This window comes from Phoenix dactylifera, chromosome 7 (assembly GCF_009389715.1).
Source record: "Phoenix dactylifera cultivar Barhee BC4 chromosome 7, palm_55x_up_171113_PBpolish2nd_filt_p, whole genome shotgun sequence".
In the NCBI taxonomy this organism is placed as follows: Eukaryota; Viridiplantae; Streptophyta; class Magnoliopsida; order Arecales; family Arecaceae; genus Phoenix; species Phoenix dactylifera.
In genome coordinates this window covers 11,094,862-11,115,514 of record NC_052398.1, presented here as the reverse complement: position 1 = coordinate 11,115,514, position 20,653 = coordinate 11,094,862, and the positions used below count along the sequence as shown (strand labels likewise).

Genomic DNA, 20,653 nt, shown 5'->3' with positions numbered 1-20,653 from the left:
CATTTCTGTTGTTCCGGCGTGACAATGCGCTGGTCCAAGAGGTACTTGAGGCTACGCTGATCCGTTTGGATAAAAGACTTCTTCCCAAGTAAATATGGTCGCCATGTGCGTATTGCTTCAATGATGGCCAGCATTTCCTTCGCATATGTGGACCACGATTTCTTTGAAACCCCCAAGGCTTTACTCATGAATGCAATCGGCTTGCCATGTTGGGTGAGGACAGCACCTATTCCGTCTGCTGAGGCATCAGTTTCAATAGTGAATGAATCAGTAAAATTGGGCATAGCTAGAGTAGGAGTCATAGTCATGGTCTGCTTGAGCGTGAGAAAGGCGGCTTCAGCTTCATCATTCCATTTGAATTGGCCCTTCTTTAGAAGGTTGGTGAGAGGACGAGCTATCATGCCATAATGCTGCACAAATTTCTTGTAATATCCTGTAAGACCTAAGAACCCACGTAATTCAGAAATATTTGTTGGGCGAGGCCACTTGGCCATTGCCTCGATTTTTCCTTGATCCACCTTGACTCCTAGATGTGTTACAATATGACCAAGATACTCTAATTCTTATTTTCCGAAAGCACACTTGCTAGCCTTAACAAAAAATTGGTGTTGCCTAAGAATTTCAAAAGCCTTCTTAACATGTTCAAGATGCATGTCCCAATTGGGGCTATAAATTAGGATATCATCAAAGAAGACTAAGATGAATTTACGGAGGTGAGGCCTAAAAATAGAATTCATGATACCTTGAAAAGTGGAGGGGGCATTACACAATCCGAAAGGCATAACTAAATACTCATAGTGGCCACGAAAAGCAGTTTTTGGAATGTCAGAAGGATGTACTCTCACCTGGTGGTAACCGGCTCGAAGGTCTAGTTTGGTGAAATATGAAGCTCCATAAAGCTCATCTAGCATGTCATCGATAGTTGGGATGGGAAAACGATCTTTAATGGTGACAGCATTAAGTGCTCTATAATCAGTACAAAATCGCCAAGTGCCATCTTTTTTCTTTACTAGGAGCACAGGAGAAGAAAATGAATTGGTACTTGGTCTTATAAGCCCCAAATTAAGCATGTCTTGAACTTGTTTCTCAATTTCAGCTTTTTGAAAATAGGCCTACCTGTAAGGCCTCACGTTGATGGGTTCTGTACCTTCCTTGAGAGGAATGCGATGGTCAACCTCTCGAATTGGTGGCAGCTTTGTTGGTTCACTAAAAATGTCCACGAATGCTTCCGTTGCTTACTGCATATCCGGGTGCATATCTGACCATGGCATCTCGTCTAAGGATTTTAAATAAACAGCAAACATTGAACTCCCTTGTCGGCATTCTTTTGTGATGGCTCTTAATGAAGTTGCTTGAATAGGTTGAGCATCCGCACCCTGCAATTTCCTTGCCTGATTCCCCCATTGGAACTCCATCGTCATTTGCTTCCAATTACACACCACCGAGCCAAGCATCTCCAGCCATTGTATACCCAACACAAGATCAAGCCCAGTGAGGGGAAGAGAATAAAGTGTGAGCGTAAAAGGAATACCTTGGAGGTTGATATGCACATACTCAAACCTTCCTTGGCATTTGAGGCGGCTTCCATTGGCGACCCGAACTGTGAATGGGTTAGTTGGCACCACGGGTAAACGGAGCAAGTTGGCCACTTTTTCACTGATGAAATTATGTGTTGACCCACTGTCAATCAACACGATAAATTCATGTGGACCTACTTGAGCCTTAACTCGCATTGTGCATGGGGATGACCATCCTGTTAGTGCATGTAGTGAAATCTCAGGCTCTGTTTGAACGTCAGTTTCGGCTTCACCTGGTGTTTCCTCCGTAATCTCCTCACAAATGGCCTCGCCTGCACTGCAGCTACTCTCCAACAGCAATAGTTGTGGTCCTTGACACTTATGTCCTATGGTGAACTTCTCATTACAGTTGAAACAGAGCCCTTGAGCTCTCCTCTTTTGCATTTCTCCCCAAGTCAGTCTTTTCACCGTCGTAGCTGGAGCTGTGCGTGTCGGGGCTGGTAGGGCCAATGGTGGTCAGGTGGCTGGAGGTGGCCTTGTGAACCTCCTCTGTCGAGTAAGTTGTTCATCTCTCATACGTGCCAAGCTGATGGCCTCCTTCAGAGTCTTCGGTTTGAACATCCTGATGCCCTCCAAGATTTCTGGTTTGAGTCCTCCCATGAATGCCCACCAACGCCTTCTGAGTCCATCCTTGAACTCGATTTCCCAACCTCTCAAATTCCTTCTAATAATCACGTAGTGTGCCCCCTTGCTTAACCCGTGAGAGAGCCTCGTCAAAATCTTCACAATCCGTCGGTCCAAAACGAGCCCATAGCTCCTCTGTAAAAGCCTCCCATGTCATGGCACAGGCTTCTTCTCCATAGGACTTGCTCAACCACTGCCACCACTGATTGGCTTCCCTCTCCAAATGAAAGGAGGCGAGGGAGACCTTCTGATCAGCGGCTGTTCCTTGGTAATTGAAGAACTGGGCATCCCGGTTGAACCATTCGGTGGGATCTTCTCCACCATAGCGAGGGAACTCCAGTTTTACCACTCTGGCCATGAAGGTGTTCCTGCTCCCCTCAGCCTCGTCTCGGCTCCTTCGGAAGGAGCTGTCCCGATCATGAGCGTGAGAACTTGATGACCCTCTGGTGGTGAGGAGCACGTCTGACAAATTCCGAATGGAGTCCTCCATGCGTTGAAGACGATCTCCCACTGCTACCTCCATACGTTGCAACCCATCTTGTACTCCTCCAAGTCCAGCCTCAAGAAACTCGATACGCTCTTTGTTGGTTGCCATTAAACCACCTCGCTCTGATACCAATGATAGGTCCCAATCAGAGTTAGAAATGGTAAATGGATAAAGAAGATAGTTCTCTCTTCGGGTGAGAGATAAAACCACAAATGCTTTGATTAAAATGTTATATCCCTTACACTTCCTGCATGCAAAATATAAATAAGCCAAATCTAACAACCTTTCCTAGAAACTTGGCACCACACTTCGAAAATAAAGAAACTACTACTACCAGTACAACTGAACCCGAAATACTCTCTAATGACTAGTAAACTTATTCTCTGCTGCAGCTATCCGTTGGTGCTTGAATCTTCCGGCACTTGACCAGGTAATCTCTCAACAGCTTCTCCTTCAAGCCAACGTCTCTCATGCCATGCATTCTTCTCACCCCACATATTTAGGATTCTTCCTCTGCACCCTTTGTGAACGACGTGGCTTATCAGGTTTGTCCTTCTAAAATGGGGCACTGGTATCCATTCATTGTCTCTTCTAGTGAATAAATTAGCCAGCCTGTGCCCATGTTCAGCAAACTAGGTTTATATTGCCTCTAATCACTTTAATGGCCACCTTGCCAAATACAAAGCTCAAATATTCAGGATGGTATTATTAGCATCCAGCAAAACTTACCACTAGCATCCATGAACGCACATAGATAACCAGTATCAACAACAGAAGATGCATTACATTACCATAGACATGACATAGATAAAGATTCTTAAAAAAATAACTTCAAGCATCTTGTGATATGAACTGACAATATTTGCTTAGAAGAATCCATTTCCTCTGGGAAAATATGACAACTTTTAGAAGTGATATAACTATTGATTAGAAACAAAACACAGTAGTACGAGCAAACCTACATGGCAGACATCCAAAATAACTCATATTTGTTCCAAGGAAAAAATTGCAAAACATATACTACCAGTTACACATACACATCGATCATCCAAGACAATGGGGTGTAAGCAAACTTGACAAAACCTCATTAATTGTTACTTGTCAGTGGATAACAATCCAGCGTACCATATGTCAATTTGTAAGCAAACTTGCAAAACCTCATTAAGTGTTACCTTTGAGGGAAGTGGATAACAATCCAGCGTACCATATGTCAATTTGCAAAAAGGGAGCGCACAAGGAAGAAAAAATAATAGCCATCACTACAATCCAAACCATCAAGCCAAACCCAACCTAATTAAACTTCAAATCCTGGAACTGAAACTAGAAATGGCATGTAAGAACAAGCAACTAGCACAGACACAGATCTTCCAAACCTCATCCATGTCAACCGGACAGAAGTGCCAACTCTCCCCAATTTATCACTACTATTAGCAAGGGGAAGGGATTTCCCCATCCTTATAGAACAAAAGAGCTGAATTTTCAGTTTAGAGTATGAGATTGATAAACCACCAGCAATACAACATGAATCAACAAAACAACCCAACCCATTTCTCAATTCCACCCAATCGCATCGCGAAGCAACTTTTTTTCTTTTTGAGACCCGAGCCACCAATTAGGGGTCCAAAAAAGGTAAAAGATCGAAGCTTTCCAAATCGGAACAGCTAGAAGAGAGGAGAGCAGCGGGAAACTCACATGACCTGCCGCTCGGCAGCCTCGGCGACGATTGGCAACCTGGGCACGTGCCCCAGGAGGCAGGAAGTTGATCCGTAGACCAAGGAGACCAGGAGGAATAAGAAGACGGTGCTGTCGACGCTCTGAAGGAGCTCAAAGCCGAGGCCTTCCCGGAGGTTGAAGGTGCGCTCGAGGAGATCGGGGAAGATGAGGAGGACATCGAGGACGATGGCCTGCATGGTGTTGAAGCGGACGTAGTGGCTAAAGGCGGACGGTCTGCGGACGACGACGAAGTAGAGGGTGAGGAAGAGGAGGAAGCCGTTGAGGGGGGACGAGCGGAAGAGGCGGATGGCGGGGAGCAGGGGCTGGAGGAGGACCTGGAATGCCGGGAACTGGGCCAGGACGTAGCGGCCGTACTGGACGCCGTCAAGGAAGGGGTAGAGGTAGCAGGCGGCGGCGATGAGGCGGTCGGCGGGATCGGTGCCGGAGTTGTTATTCTTGGCCCGGGCGGCGACGGCGTGGCGCGGCAGGCCGCGGAGGAGGAGGTGGGGGTGGGAGAGGCTTTTAGGTGAGAATAAAGAGGGGAGAGGGCGAAGAAGGGACAAGGAGATTAGGGAAGAAGCCATGCTCTCTCTCTTTCTCTCTCTAGTTGCGATATCGATCGGAGGATAGGATGGAGACTGAGAAGTTATTTTATTTTGTTAGGAATTGGGATAGGAGGCCAAAATGGCGCACTTTATTGCAGCCAAGATGGAGAGAGACAAGCTTGCCCAACTGACCCAATTTTTTTGTCCATCAGGGTTAGATCAATACGCCAGTAACTGCCGAACTTGGGTTGAAAAAATATCACCATAATATAGGTTAGGTCAATGTGCACCAAACTTGGGTCGAGCTTGGATTTGAAAAAAATGGTCAACCCTGTTTCAGATGGATTAGCAAAAGAAAACTTAGAGCTTGTTTGGTGTTATTGTTATTTTTAACATTTTCCCTGCAAATTGATGTAATATTAAATAGAGATTGATGTTGAAGAAAGTATTTATTGTATAATGAAAAAAAGATGACAGTTGTTGTGATTCCTTGCATGGGCATTCATTCTCTTTAAAAGCAATAAATTTTTGTTATCAATAACTCAAAGACTATTTGAAAGCGGAATAAGGAGAGGACAAAAGTCATTTAACTCAATTACTCCATCATTTTTCAATCAAACACTTTTTAAAACGTTGGATTAGATCACTTTTAAAAGGGCAAAACAAGTAAAGTTGGCATATTACTTTTTGTCTTCTAAACTTATTTATCCTACTTAGTCTTGGAATAAATTATTTTACCGTGGAGTAATCTATGTTGCCGTAAAAAAGAATATCAAGTAAGTTAACCCATTTACTCCGAGTTGACTTATGCTCTTAAATATTTTTTATATCCTTTTTGAGCCGTGCACTTATTGGAGCATTTGGGCGACATCGTTTTTCTGAGAAGAGTAAAATAGGTATTTCAAAAAAATTGGTGCACAACTATTCACTTTCTAAATCCTTTTATATCAGAAATAAATTACCCTACCATGTCAGGTGAAATAATTTATTTTGGATTGTGCAAGAATAAATTGACACTCTGAGTTAGCCTATTCTGCTTTCAAGAGGCAAATGTTGAATAAAATTTAGAAAAATAAAAGAGTTTCATCATACATGTTGCTCTGTCTAGTTATTTTTCCTTTTGGATTTCAGACAACAAAACCTAAAAATAAAAGCATACCAAACAAGCCCTTAGTTAACTTGACTAACCAAAATCTAATCCGATTTTCATAGTAGGAGAGTCATGAGATCTGGATATTGCATTGGTTGGGCCACATCGGAGTAATTATTGCTCTAAAAAGATAACTTTGGTAATTGAAGACCCAAGATATCAGGCCTTGACTGTTGTAAATCACATAATTGTTTATTTTTTCATCCTTGCATACATATATACATATATAGGTATACAATATATATATATATATATATATATATATATATATATATATATATATATATTGCAAGACCTTACAATATATATATACATATATATATCAAACCTTACAATACATACATGCATACATGCAAGGTAGTGTTCTTAGCCTGGAGACCCTTTGGATCACCTGCCTATGCATTACTTTCCACATCCACTTTCTTCCGACCATCTTAACCACAGCCAGCCATGATGCACAGCATGACATTAAGACATACACAAAGACTCCGCGAATTGAGACACCCAACAACATATAGCTAGAGTCATTCTATAGTTTTCTTGGTTGATTGCGGACTATATGGGTTGCATTATTTGTAGGCTTTAAATGGGTCGAATTGATCCGTTGACTCGACCCGACCCACTTAGATCCGAACTGACCTATTTTAGAGGACTATGGGGCCGGGTCGGATTTTAATATTGGACCCGTTTCATTTTCTGGGTCGGATCTGGGTTTACCGAATTCAGACCCGATCCGATTCAACCCATTTAAAATTTGAATAATTTTGACTTTTCAATCCTACGATCCGATCCGATCCGAATTTGTGAAATTATTTGGATCTGCAGGCCGCAACCCGCTGGGGTACAAACAAGTTATGAAGTCATGAATGGGTTGACTTAAATTGAACCCAATCCGGACTTGAACCGAACCCAAATTTTTTGGATTGGATCTGAGTTATACATGAATCTGATCCGATCCGAATAACCTGTTGAGTCACAAATTGTAACGGTGGAGATCCTGACCCGATGTTTTATTCGATTGAATTTGGATTCAAAATTAAAACCTAAATAAGAAATCGAATTGGATTGACGTCATACATAATTCAGTCTGATCCAACCTATTTATCCTTCTAATTATTTGTTTTTAAAGGTAGGATGACCTCCCTCGACAAATAGTTAGCTTGGGAAGTCCCCAAAAAAATGACAATTTCAAGCCAATTCATTCATTTCGGACCCCCACCCGGCGTAAAGATGTAGACGCGCTTCGGCCCTCCTGCCGATTGCCAGCTGCCGAACTCTGTATTTTCATTATGACAGCAGTCCGTGAACAACGACAGACACACCCGTTCCCATCAGTCAACATGCGACGCGTCGCTCTCTGTCAAGCTCCGTTCCACCGGACGACATCCCCCCCCACGTGCCATTCGTAGAAAAGCCTGTCCACCAGCTGCCGGAGTCTAAATAAAATAAATAAATACAAAAAGAGCCAACCCGGCGTCACGCGGCAAGCTCCCGCCGGCCGCGTTACCGCAGACGGCGCGCGGATACGGCACAAGCAGCATCGAGAGTCGCGCAGTGAAGCTATTGGATGCCTCATCCAGCTCATACGGGGGACGTGGCGACATCCCAACCGCTGGCAAGGCGAGCCAAAAATGAATGCAAGCTGCAATGCCCACCATGGACCAGTTCCTGGGCCCACAAGCAAGATCCTGGCCAGCCAATCGATGAGTTCTTGAACCTTCGTGCCAATGCCAATAGACCGTGGACCTGGACCACGTTGGTGGGAATGGAAGGAAGGGCACATAGATAAATACGTACATATATAAATTATATAAAAGCGGACTCAGCCAGCCGCAGAATCTGACAATTTTGAGAAATTATTCTCTACACCGTAATACACTATATTACCCATGCGTACAATCAATCATAGCCGATCATTCTTATAGTCTCTGCTCATCAAGCATCCATATCGGTGCACTGCTATAAAATGCACTGCTATAAAAATGGATGCCATGTGATACAGAGAGTAAGAAATAATTTTTCCAAATGATGAGCATTAGTTCTCTCTTTTTCCCATTTGGCATCTAACATTGTCCCCCGTGATGACGACAAAAGGTGGCAAGAGGACCATATTTAGAGATGGGCACTGGGCCGGCCGGCACGGCACGGCACGAAGCGGGCCGTGCCTGGCACGGCCCGCCAGCTACAGTGCCGGGCCGTGCCTGGCACGGCCCCTTTGAGAGGGCCGTGCTGGGCTAGAGGGTCCTGGCCAGCGGGCCGCGCCTGGCACGGCCCGCTTCGGGCCTGGGCCGGCACGGCCCGGTCTAGGCCCGCGGGCCAAGCACGGCACGGCCCGCGGGCCAGCACGGCACGGCCCATAAGGGCCTGGGCCGGGCTGGCACGCGGGCCTGGCACGGTCCGGGCCTGGGCCCGGCTCGGCCCGATAAAAATTAATGCTTCATAAATTTTTTTAATAAATTAATAAATATTGAACACTAAGAATTTATGATTTATGAATATAAAGCCACCTTAATGGTGGGGGGTTTGGCATAGACCCCTACCAGTTTATTAATTTAAATCAAAATGGTACATGAAGGGAGGTTTGGACCTTGGTCTGACCTCTAGAATACAATAAGAAACTAAGAAAGGGCCGAGGTTTGGACCTTGGTCTGACCTCCAGAATACAATAAAAATGTACAATTATAAAAAATTAAGAAATCTTACTAATCATCAGTGATTCAGTGAATCAGTATTCACTCTTCAGTCTTCAGTCTTCAGTCTTCAGTAGTGTTTGTATCATCATCATCAGAGGATGTTGTATTATGTCCACCTTTATCTTGAAGTCTTGCCTCAGCATCCAGCCAATCCTTGAAGCAGAGAAGCATCTCCACCGTTTCGCCCGTCATCCTACTTCTCTTTTCGTCAAGAACATGCCGACCTGCACTAAAAGCGGATTCCGATGCTACCGTGGACATCGGCACAGCTAAAATATCGCGTGCAATTGCAGACATAACAGGATATTGATTTCTAACACTCTTCCACCAAGATAATACATCTAGATTCTCTATTTGATTTTCATCATATGCAGAATGAAGATCATTTCGTAAATAAAATTCTAGTTCACTACTTAAAGATGAAGAAGATGAAGAGGAACTTGAAGCATGTGTGTGTCTTCTCTGTGCAATGAATGAAAAAATAGATGACGAACGAGAACTACTAGAAGGAGAAATAGAGGTTTGTATTTGTGTTCTAGATCCACGAATTTTTTCATCATATATAGCATAAATATCATAAAGAAGTTTTTTTACCTCATCTTTAGCAGATTCAGCATCTTGATTCATATTTTCAAAGTATGCATCAAGTAAAATTAGCACGCCATTTAATTTAACTCTAGGATCAAATACAGCAGCTAAGTTATGCATAGGACATATCCTGTCCCAATACTCATTCCATTTAGATTCCATTAGGTCAATAATAGGCATTAAAACATCATCATATCTATGTTCTGCAAATTTTTGACTAATTATATATGCTTGTTGTAAAAATGAACATGAAGTAGGGTAATAAATACCAGAAAGAACATTGGTAACATTATAAAACTAAGCAAAAAATCTTCCAAAATTTTTCCTTTATTCCAATCAGTTTCAGTCAATGTAAATCCTAATCCACGATCATTAATATATGCACTTAATAAATTTTTATATGGGTATGCATCATGTATCATGCTATATGTGGAGTTCCAACGAGTAATTACATCAAGTTTAAATTTTTTAAAACGTTTACCATGATTTATGCATAATTCCTTAAATTCTTGAAGTCTTGATCTAGAAGCATGAATAAAAGAAACTGCATTTCTAATTTTTGAAATCATATCTTGAATCATGCCCATGCCAGCTTGAACAGAAAGATTTAAGATATGACATGCACATCTAATATGCAGTAAATTTCCATCTAATATGGGATGCAATGAGTCTTTTAATAATACAACAGCAGAATTATTATTAGATGCATTATCAAAAGTAATAGACATAATTTTATCATTAATATTATATGAACATGCAGTTTGATAAATTATATTTGAAATTTGTTGCCCAGAATGTGGAAAATCAAAAGCACGAAAAGCAAGAATACGTTTATTTAATTGCCAATCATTATCAATATAATGAGCAGTAATGGCAATAAAACAATTACTACCTACAGATGCTGACCAAATATCAGAAGTTAATGAAATTTTTACATTTAAAGTAGAAAGTGTTTCAATTAAATTTTGTTTCATTGCTAAAAAATTGGTCATAGCTACTCTTCTAAATGTACGCCTACTAGTTCTTTTGTAAGCAGGTTGTAGGTTTAATTGAACATATTCTTCAAAATTAAAAGATTCACATAAACTAAAAGGTAATTCATCCTTAACTATCCATTTTACAAGTGCTTTTCTTTGATTTTCATGATTATATGCAAAATTACCTACAAGTAATCCCCCTTGTATATTAAGGGTACTTTGAGTTTGAGCATGAGAATCGTGCATCCTATGACTCTCTTGATGTCTTTTTAAATGCCCTGTTCCCCCACTACTACTACAACTATAAAGTTTGGCACATTTTTTACATTTAGCTTTCCAGACTCCCTCAACCATAACTCTATCAAATTCATTCCATACAGTACTAGTCCTCTTACGAGAAGAAGTTTGACCTTCACTCGGTTCACCAGTTCTAGAGGAACTAGGAACAGGGGGTTGGGGATTAGTTTCTTCTCCCTCAGAAACAGGAATGCCAAACTGACTTTCCTCAAAAGATGACATATCTATGATTAATTCAAAAAATAAAAACTAACCGCAAGGAGGAATTGAGTAGAGGGTCGGAGGGCAGAGGCAGAGCCGAGATTCCGAGCTTCCTCTTGTGCTCTCAACAGAAGCGACCTTCTCTTCTCAACAGGAACCTCCTCTTGTGTAGCACTTGAACAAACTAAAAATTAAATTGCTAGAAGAGCACTTTAGAATAGAGAAATAATAGCAGTAGAGAAGAAGAGAATGAGAGGTTTGGTGTGGTGAGAATGAGGGAGGAATGGGCTATTTATAGAAGCCCCAAAAAAAATTTTTCCCAAAATACCCCTCAATTCAGCCGTTATTGGACTGTTGGGAGGGGTAAAAGGGTCATTTTCACGAAAATAGCCGTTGGAAACGGCTATTTTCCTCCCCCCTCTCCAGACGGGCCATCCCTGGCATGGCCCGTCTGGAGCCGTTACGGGCCGTGCCAGGCACGGCTCGTTTGGAGACGTTGCGGGGCGTGCCTGGCACGGCCCGTTTGCGCCCGTTACGGGCCGTGCCTGGCACGGCCCGTGGCGTGCCGTGCCCGGCCCGGCCCACCAATAGAGGGGCCTGGGGCCGGGCCGGCCTTCCGTGCTGGACGGGCCGTGCCAGGCACGGCCCGTTTAGTCTTTGGGCCCGGGGGGCCTGGGCCGGGCCGGCCCGGCACGGCCCGTTGCCCACCTCTAACCATATTACGTTTGAAGGCTTGGGCGGTCTATTAAACTAGTACAACACGCAATCCCATGTCCCTAGAATACTTCCATATGTAGTTCAGGGTTAAGACCATGGCCATTTTAGGATCCCAACATCTTGATTTTATAAACTAATCATCCAACACAATACCTATCACACTGCAAGATTTATTCTATGAAGCATTAATTAACAAACAGATAACCAGAATAAAAGATTCCTCGTTTACATGTACAACCCAATCCACGAGAGTAGGACCTTTCTCCTTAACAATTACTCTTTCTCATTGAGTCTAGAAAAGTCTGTTGAGCATGCGTCTAGAGAATGCCATAGGTGTTTATTATATGATCTGTTTCACATGTGTACTCAAATCTTGATGCTGTAATAAGTTCAAGATATGTCAAGTGTACATGAAGGATTGCACAAAAATGTTAGAAAGGCAGTCAATAAACAGTTAACAAGACTTGAGTCAGTTTATGAACAAATGTGAGGACATTTAAAATTTTCCTGATAAGTAATATATATAGATCAGAGTCAAAACACAGAAAAAGAATAACATGAGAGAAAACTAAGTAGAGAGATTCGAATGACAAAATTCTCGGAGATCGGATGGAGAGGGAATGACCTTCCACGAAACCCTGAATCCAGATGAATAGCTGACATCTCTCAATCTGTGTTGTACATGTAGCTGGTATTTCTCTGCAATGGGCTGGCCCTCTCTCTCTGTCTCTCACCCTCTATACAAGAATTAACTTTTTATTTGACAAATATAGATAAAGCTATTTCATATTATAAATGTGTATTTACCAGCTGCATCCCAAAAACAACTCCAACGCATGCTGATCTCCTCCAATTGTCAAACCCACTCCTTTGAAACAAATTCTTCTCCACTTCAATCAGTTGGATCCAATGGGGACCGCTTATGGAAGGGATGAAAATTAACTGTGTTCATGAAAGAATAGCAACCTAGGGCTAGCATCATGACAACAATTCACAAACTCCATGGCTCATCAGGCTGACGCAGGCACTCTTGGGGATTGGCGAAGAAGTAGTCCTCTTCCTTGGGTCTATTGGGAATCACAATCCTCCGCGTGGGCTTTCCCATCCGATGAACATGGGCAGCCTTAACTGATGAGGAGAACTCATCCCAACCCAAAGAACCGTTATTGTACTGGTCTATCAGCTCAACTAGGAGCTTGCGATCCAATAGGATTGTCTTCCTGAAGCCCAAGAATCTGAAACGTCATACCACGAAAGAAATCCTGTAAGATATATTTTCGGTTTCAAGAAGAAAAAGATTCAAGCTAGAACATGCTTCTGTTTACTATAATTATCTAAGTTTCTTTGATTAGTTCTTTTTTTAAAAGGAAAGTTTCATTGATTGGTCACTTAAGACTGCAGGCACAAAAGCATCCAACGTTAACAAGAGCATACTTATAGGAGGGTACAATGCTTTCAACTTGTAGTAGATGAAAAAGGAGAGGTGTCATTAAGCAGCTAAGCAAAAGCATCTTTTGAATACAAATTGAAGAAAACTAGTAGTGCCATGAAGTTTGTGGTTAGAAATTCAGTTTATGAGATAATTATTCATTATGAATGTAGGACAACATAGACCTGGAACAAGTCGAAGCAAACACCAGCCATGCAAAGCTTATAGTGATGCTACGAAGTTATAACAATGCAGACATACATAAGCAAAGGATATTCAAAACAATACCTGCGATGACCTTCGACAACCTTGGCCATGTTACCATCATAAGTAGGGATAAAGATATCACTTTCTAAAGAAACCAAGTAATCTAATGCTGCCATTTGTGATGAGTGGTTCTGGAAAAACCTAAGATCAGAAGGTTCCAACAGCGTTTCCTTTCTCACCTATTTCACAATGTTTATGCAATATAAATACGTGGAAAGATTAACAGATATTGCAATAATTAACTATTAAAGGTAAACAGCTGTTTGCAGGTACTGACCACATTTGGATAGGCTGCCGTAAGGGCAGCCATTCTCCTTTCTCCACCATATATTTCTCCTGCTGCAATGTATATGGGGATACTCCGATCAAAATGCAACGCCCTCAAACCAGAGCAGTCTCCTCTGGTGTCAAAGGACAGAGACCATCTTTCCTTTTCAGGTCAGAGTTGATAGCTTTCTCTTTCCACCAAGGATATGCATATCTGTAAATCAAAGCAGAAGTTACTCATGAGTAAATGATTTGAATCATTCAAATTCAGTTGAAAAAAAAATTAAAAATTTACACATCATAAAAAATGGGTTAAGATTAATGAAAATTAAAACAAAGAGAAAGTACCTCATTCTTGTCAACTCCTCTGCCTCTTCTTCAGTACAACCCTGAGTACAGCCTGAGAAAGCCAACATGTCCATTTCATATCGTAAATGGAGTACCAGAAACGGACCATTTTGTTGCAGCATTCTAATCACTCGTCTACCTAGCTCTTCAATTTGAGAGGTAAATCTCAAAGCAGCATAATTTACTCGACAACGCAATTTCTGAATCTCCAAAGGCAGGTCATTATTAGCAAGCCGGGCATCGGTTTTATTCAAATGCACTATCTTGTGCTTCTGTATCAAAGGAAGAATCTGGGTGCAAGATAAGCATAACTATTAGCCTCTTCTTTGAAATTGCCATAAAGATATTATCTCTATCATGAAAGAATGAGGACAATTTACCTGATTTTGGTAATACGAAATATCAGACCAACTAACAGGTGGCATAGAATATACCATTCCTAGCTCTGCCCTTCTTTTTAACCTAGGGGGCAGTTCTTTCAATATCCGAACCTCATCTCTCAACGAGGTAATAAAATGATCCACATCAAATATGTCTTGAAACTCACTGTCATATCAACAAAGTTTATATATTTAGTAAAATACATGACAGAATAGAGTCTGAAAGAAGATTGATAAAGTTTAATGAGGACTAATTATATCAACTCTAAAACTAAACCATCAAAAAATATAAGCTAATTTCTTTGTCTTTATTTTTCTATTAAAAAAAAAAGACAGACTCACCTAGGATCAGCCCAGAATGATGTTTTATCCAACTCTGGTAAAATGAGGGTAACATTCAAGTATCTAGCAATGGCAACCATATCACAAATCTGAAAAGACGAGCTAATATCAGAACCTATAACATAGGCTATCCAAGAAACTGTGTAGTTGGAATGCACATAAAATAATTTAATGCCATTTAAAATAGAACATAGTAAAGGAAATGATTGCTTACTGCAGCTCGCATCTGATTAAGCCCACCATTGCATGAGACCATTAGATAGCCATTGTTCTTATATATTCCTATACATATAAGAAAAAAGAATGTCACAATGATTTCTGCTGGAGCAGCACTGAAAACAACCATTATGGATCAAAATACTATCACAAGATAAAATTATATAACCTCTGCAAGACAAGCTCAGTTGTATGAATTTAGAGTATTGACAGGTGACGAGGTCCCACAAGCATAAGATGCATGAAGTAGAGACCCAGGGCATTGTGGTATCATGAGTGAAAAAGAAAATGCATTAGAGAAACGTTGAGAGTTGCCCCTATATGATAAGGAAGGAGGACTAATCAAATGGTTTGGGCTTCTGCAACCCAGGTGAATAAGGGGCTTGAAGACAGGTTGGTGAGTAAAGAAAGAAGGGTAAGACCAAAAGAATTTGGAAAGGGGCAGTAAGAAAAAGGATTGCCCTAGGATAGAAAACAAAGAAAGAAAGAGGATGCACATAGCCAACCACGAATTGATGGATAAGGCTTGCCGCTTCTATTGAGAAAAATCATTACAAGTCATAAAATTCTCAACCAGACAACACACAAGATATGAGCACATCTTTGAATTTTCTTAGAAACTAAGCAACCATAGCAAACAAAATAGAAGACTTGTAGAACGCTCGTCAACAAATCCTAGCCAACTAACAAGAGAGAAACAATAGCCAACAGCTGCAATAATTTCTAACAGACAATAAAATTATTATCTTGGTATGAGAAAACCCAGCATAACCTAAAAGACACAAGAAACAAATTCAGAATATATATTATGCTAAAAGTCTGGGAATCTAAAAATCATTGTTCACCTAACGAACGTAAAAATAGGGATATAACACAAGCGTAGAATTGCAAATATATACGAACTAATGAATAACGTATTAATTCTAAAAAGAATTTTAAAAAAAGAATTGAGAAAAATGAGGGGATTTTCTGATGAACAAGGAACTCACTTTTGGGCGGAAGAGCGATCTTCTCAACGACCGAAGAGGGTTTCACCGGAACAGGCGAATAGGAGGGGGTGAAGCAAGAAGGCCAACCCTTGAGAACCCTCGGACCCCACATCTCCCCCATTGCCGTAAGCTGGACCACGCACGTCCACAGAAGCACGGTGGTCGTCGCCCGAATCATCCAAAGCTTCATCCGAGACCTCGACACCATAGAGCCCTTGAGCTTCTCCACCTTCACCTCGCCGCCGCCAGCCTTCAGGCCCACCTGTCGCTCCCCGGCGTACTCAGATCCCACTGACTTCTCCAACCGGCACATCCTCGGGAACCACAGAGCTTTGCCCCCATACATAAGAACCTAACACCAATCCCCTCCCACGCGACCCATCGATGCCTCAGGAGGATCCCTGAAGCAAAAAAGACAAACTTTGCACGCCAAATCAACAAGGGAAACTAATTAATCTCCTCGACTGCACTCAATGCAGCATCACAGGGCGAATTAGAACCCTCGAAGACGCTAGAACCCGTCAAGAAACCCCTAAAAACTCCAGATTTCTTTACAAAAAAAAAAAAAAAAAAAAACCGAACTTTGAGGCGCCGAACTCACGAATTTCTCGCTCAAATTGCCAATGAAATCTCAGCTGTTTGCCTCTTTATATATCCATTCATTAATCCCGCTCCGATCACGGATCAATCCTGGTCCCCCACCTGATATCCTTCCCCAAATGGCCAAAAACCGTCGTTTTGACCCCCAACAAAGGACCGGAACCCGTCGCTCCCTCAGGCGATCGAGATCTAGATCCTGGACTTGGGGATCCCGGACACTATTCCGGCTTGAATCTTTGGCGAAATCAAGGCTCGGTGGGCGTGCAGAAAAAGAATACGAAATCGGAGGCGAGGGGCCGCTCGATCCCCTTCCATAGAGGAGGACTGCTGCTCGCCTCGTGCGTCGGTGGCGTATATACAAGGCTGTCCGTACTACCGGATACGCTAACCGCGGTTAAATTCTAACCCTCGGTAGGCAGTCTCGGTACAACCAATTAGTACGTGGCAGCACAGCGCTCAACGACAGCCTCTTCAGCGGCCAAATCACCATAAAAAACCCCTCCTAAGCGGCCCACCGTCCCTTCTACGAGCCGAGGAGGACACCTGGCAGGACTCTTTGGATACCGACGGCTGGGATCGCGCGGCGAGGATTTAATTCTTGTGCCAGGTGAGGCGGCGGCGGCGGTTTCGTGACGACCGTCACGGCTTCATTCGCCGCTCCGTCGGAGGCCCGTGAGGGCGCCGGGAGCTGTCGGTCGCGCCGTTGGTTGACGGCTTAGCCATGACAAAACGGCCATCTGTTCTCCCCCTCCCGATGCCGTCGCTACCTTGAAGGCTGTCAGTTTTGGATCAGGGGTCGGAATCGGGTCGTGCATGTGAGAGCAGGCTGTTGCTTCTGAACATTCGTAGATATCTGCAAAAGTATGACATCCATCAGGTTACATACATATACAGAAAGACAAACTGTGCAGCTGATTGGGTCGCTTCCTATACGGCTCACCATTCTGAAGATTTTATTTGGAGGAAGGGCGACACACTATCGGAGTCTCTTTCTGTTTGTTATTTTCAGATTTTGTTGGCTGTATCCACATCTATAGAATGTGAGCGGCCGTTGTACCAAAAAAAAAGCTGTCAGTTTTCATTAATATATTTTTTATAAAACAAAACAAAAAATAATAATCAAATATGAATACATCCTACCAAATTAAAAATATCATATAATATAAAAATATCAAAAACAACCTATAAAATATCATATAGCAACTCATATATAATAGATATTAACTATCCAGAATATAGTACAACTCCTAGTTATTATCAGATCCAATCTACCTAAATTTTAAAAATTTATAAAATAATATTTCTTTTTAATTTTTTATTTAACCCGACTTTTATATGGTTCCTAAAAAGTGAAATATATAGGTAGTTTTGAGTGTATATAAATATCTAAAAATTTTTATATTGGCCACAGAATCTAATCAATTTGGAAGGGTGGCAAAGATTTTATTTAAAAAGAAAGATCATGAATTTGGCAAAAAAAATTACCAAATTATTCATTTCTTATGTAAAGCTTGTTGTTTCTTCTATTTTTTTCCTAGTTCCTAAAAAGTGACTTTTGAGTGTATATAAATATCTAAATTTTTTTTATGGTGGCCACGGAATCTAATCGATTTGGAAGGGTGACTAAGATTTTATTTAAAAAGAAAGATTATGAATTTAGCAAACAAAATCTACTAAATTATTTATTTTCTATGTAAAGATTGTTGCTTCTTCTATTCTTTTCTGATTCCTAAAAAGTGATATACATAGGTGGTTTTGAGTGTACATAAATATCTAAAATTTTTTATGCTGACCAGAAAATATAATCAATTTGGAAGGGTGACTAAGATTTTATTTAAAAAGAAAGATCATGGATTTGGCAAAAAAAATACCAAATTATTTATTTTCTATGTGAAGATTGTTGTTTTTTTATTCTTTCCTAAAATTATACATATGTAAAGATTTGATTTGGCTCCTAAATCTTACTTGAAAATACATGACAATCTAAACAAATATATATCCAATATTTAATAGATATATATATTAATATTTAATGAATAAGATTTGGTGCTTTTAAAATTATGTATTTGTATTATATTTAGAGCGGAATACAGAAGTCATCGAAAACCTACTAAATATGTATCCATCGTAAAACAACTTCATTTTTTTTTCGAAATCAATAACTAAATAGGTTTTCCCTACACATTTGACAATAAAAAATGTTTTTATTATGAAATTAAGGAAAGTCATCACTCCCTTTTCTGATAAATAAGGCAAATAGATAAAAAGAATTGAGACATGGAAAAAAAAAAAACTCATTGGTGGGAAGGACTTACACTCCGTTACTGACTTGGAATCGGGCAGCCAATGGCCCATTCCCATCATGTGGGGCCCTGTTCCGATCTCATGGTCGTGACTGGGACATACGGAAAGCCACAGAAATGGGACGCACGACTTAACACGGCAGATACCGGATGGAGCCTGATCACGACGTTCCCCGTGCCAACAACCGTCGGATCTTCTAGTAATTCGTATGATCAATACGCGTCGGAGGACCACAGATTGAAGAGTCCATATCCGAAATTGGAATCGCCAGCATGAAACAACGACTGACTCGTCGTTGGTCAATTCTGACCGCGCTTTTAGGCTCGTAAGAGCTTTACTTGGTTCTGATTTTTTTAAAAATAATTATTCCGGTCACACCTGATTATTTCTAGAATAACTATTTAAAGTAAGAGATAGAATAACTTGATTTTTGGTTGTTTTATGAACAAGATCACATTTAGCTTATAATAAATAATTTTTTTATTTTTAAAAATATAGCCCGAAGAAAAAAGTATGATTTATATAATAAACATCCTTATCAAATGGTTAGGAAAGTATTTCAACTATTAGAGACATTCGAGACATTCAAGACATTCAAAGAAGTGGTTCATCATTTATGCTATAATATGTTGGGCCCTTGGACTTGATCTGGTCCATAGACTCTTAAATATTTATTGTGAAGTAGAAATTAGTTGCGATAGAATTATTCCTAGAAGGATAAATAATTATCCTCCTTTTTATGTTGCTTCTAAATAATTAAAAAATTATTAGATAAATAATAGTAGTTTTCTGATTATATAACAATTATTCACCTTCGTTCGTACTTAAGGTGCTAATCAACTAACCTACCAGTTGTTGGCAACCCCCAAGTGATAATTTATAAATAGCAAATACAAGTTCACCTCACATTTAAAAGTGGTGTACCCGGTAACTATAGGATTTTAATAATGGAAAACATCTTTAATTTAGTGTTATTTTAGGATTTTTTGCCCTTTTTATAGAAAATAATCACATAATAGTAAACAATTAATTTTCATATACATCGGATTCGACCTTTACTAATATCATCTGAGTCGACTAATGGCAGCTCTTAAAATCTTCTCCAATGGGCGATGGTTACTGCTAAGCTCATGATCTCCCGCAGTTAAACTCCCTAACGTGCGTAATATGTTACATGCAGGTGGTTACTAAATAGTTAAGGCACATGTCCGCCTTACTAAATAGTTAAATATGTTACGCCAACTCTCATCCTATATAAATAGTGCTCATAAGATTTTCAGGTATGCTCTCTTATGCACTCACTCTGCTATTCTTATTCAAATCTTCATTATTTTTTCAAAATTTTTATTTAACTTAGGTATCATAAGGCACTTGTTTTTTTCTCCTTATTTTTAGGTTAGATAGTTAACATCAACTCTTTTTTTTATTCTTTTCTCGGAGTATAATTACTGTCCATAGCTTTTATCAGCTCATTTTTTTCAGCTCGAAGCTCATCCGATCTCTTCAAGCTTTAGGGCTCGTTTGGTTCGCGGGAAAAGAAGGGGGGAAAGTGTGGTCAACGGGAAAGTAATGAGATGCCTCTTGTTTGGTTGGAGTTTTCAAAGGAGAGAGAAGGGAAAGTTATATTCCCATGGGAATGTGATTCCCACATTTCAGGAGAAAGTCTTTCCCATGAGAAACATGGGAAAGTTACTTTCCCATGAGGCGGGAATCACTCCATTTTTACTTTTTCCCAAAAAGTCCTTTCAGCATTAAAGAAGCATTAAAAAGGCATTAAAAACCTAATTTTTATTAAAGGCATAATAGGAATTATATATAACTTTCCTAGGAAAGTGGATGGCCAACCAAACATAAGCACCTTGGAAATTTGTCACTTTTCCATGGTCAACCAAATATGCCAAAAGTACTTTCCTACGCATCCTCTTCTTAGGAATTTGTTTTC

The 20,653-nt window shown here is 40.7% G+C and overlaps 2 protein-coding genes across 2 annotated transcripts; both read right to left on the bottom strand.

Moving 5' to 3' along the window:
• Nucleotides 1-3,997: 3,997 nt before the first annotated feature.
• LOC103721299 (protein TIC 20-v, chloroplastic-like) lies at nt 3,998-5,112 on the bottom strand. The gene has a single exon (XM_008811451.4). The coding sequence runs from the start codon at nt 4,983-4,985 to the stop codon at nt 4,377-4,379; it is 609 nt and encodes a 202-aa protein (XP_008809673.2). The 5' UTR covers nt 4,986-5,112; the 3' UTR covers nt 3,998-4,376.
• Nucleotides 5,113-11,998: 6,886 nt separating this feature from the next.
• LOC103721300 (rhamnogalacturonan I rhamnosyltransferase 1-like) lies at nt 11,999-16,746 on the bottom strand. The gene is given in 9 exon segments (XM_008811452.4): nt 11,999-12,804; nt 13,287-13,444; nt 13,543-13,652; nt 13,655-13,746; nt 13,881-14,170; nt 14,261-14,426; nt 14,603-14,691; nt 14,817-14,884; nt 15,808-16,746. Coding segments are annotated over 9 exon segments (1,563 nt in total). The 5' UTR covers nt 16,154-16,746; the 3' UTR covers nt 11,999-12,560.
• Nucleotides 16,747-20,653: the final 3,907 nt, after the last annotated feature.

Bases quoted from the DNA above. Each gene is read 5' to 3' on its own strand.
- LOC103721299 (XM_008811451.4), bottom strand. From the start codon at position 4,985: ATGGCTTCTTCCCTAATCTCCTTGTCCCTTCTTCGCCCTCTCCCCTCT.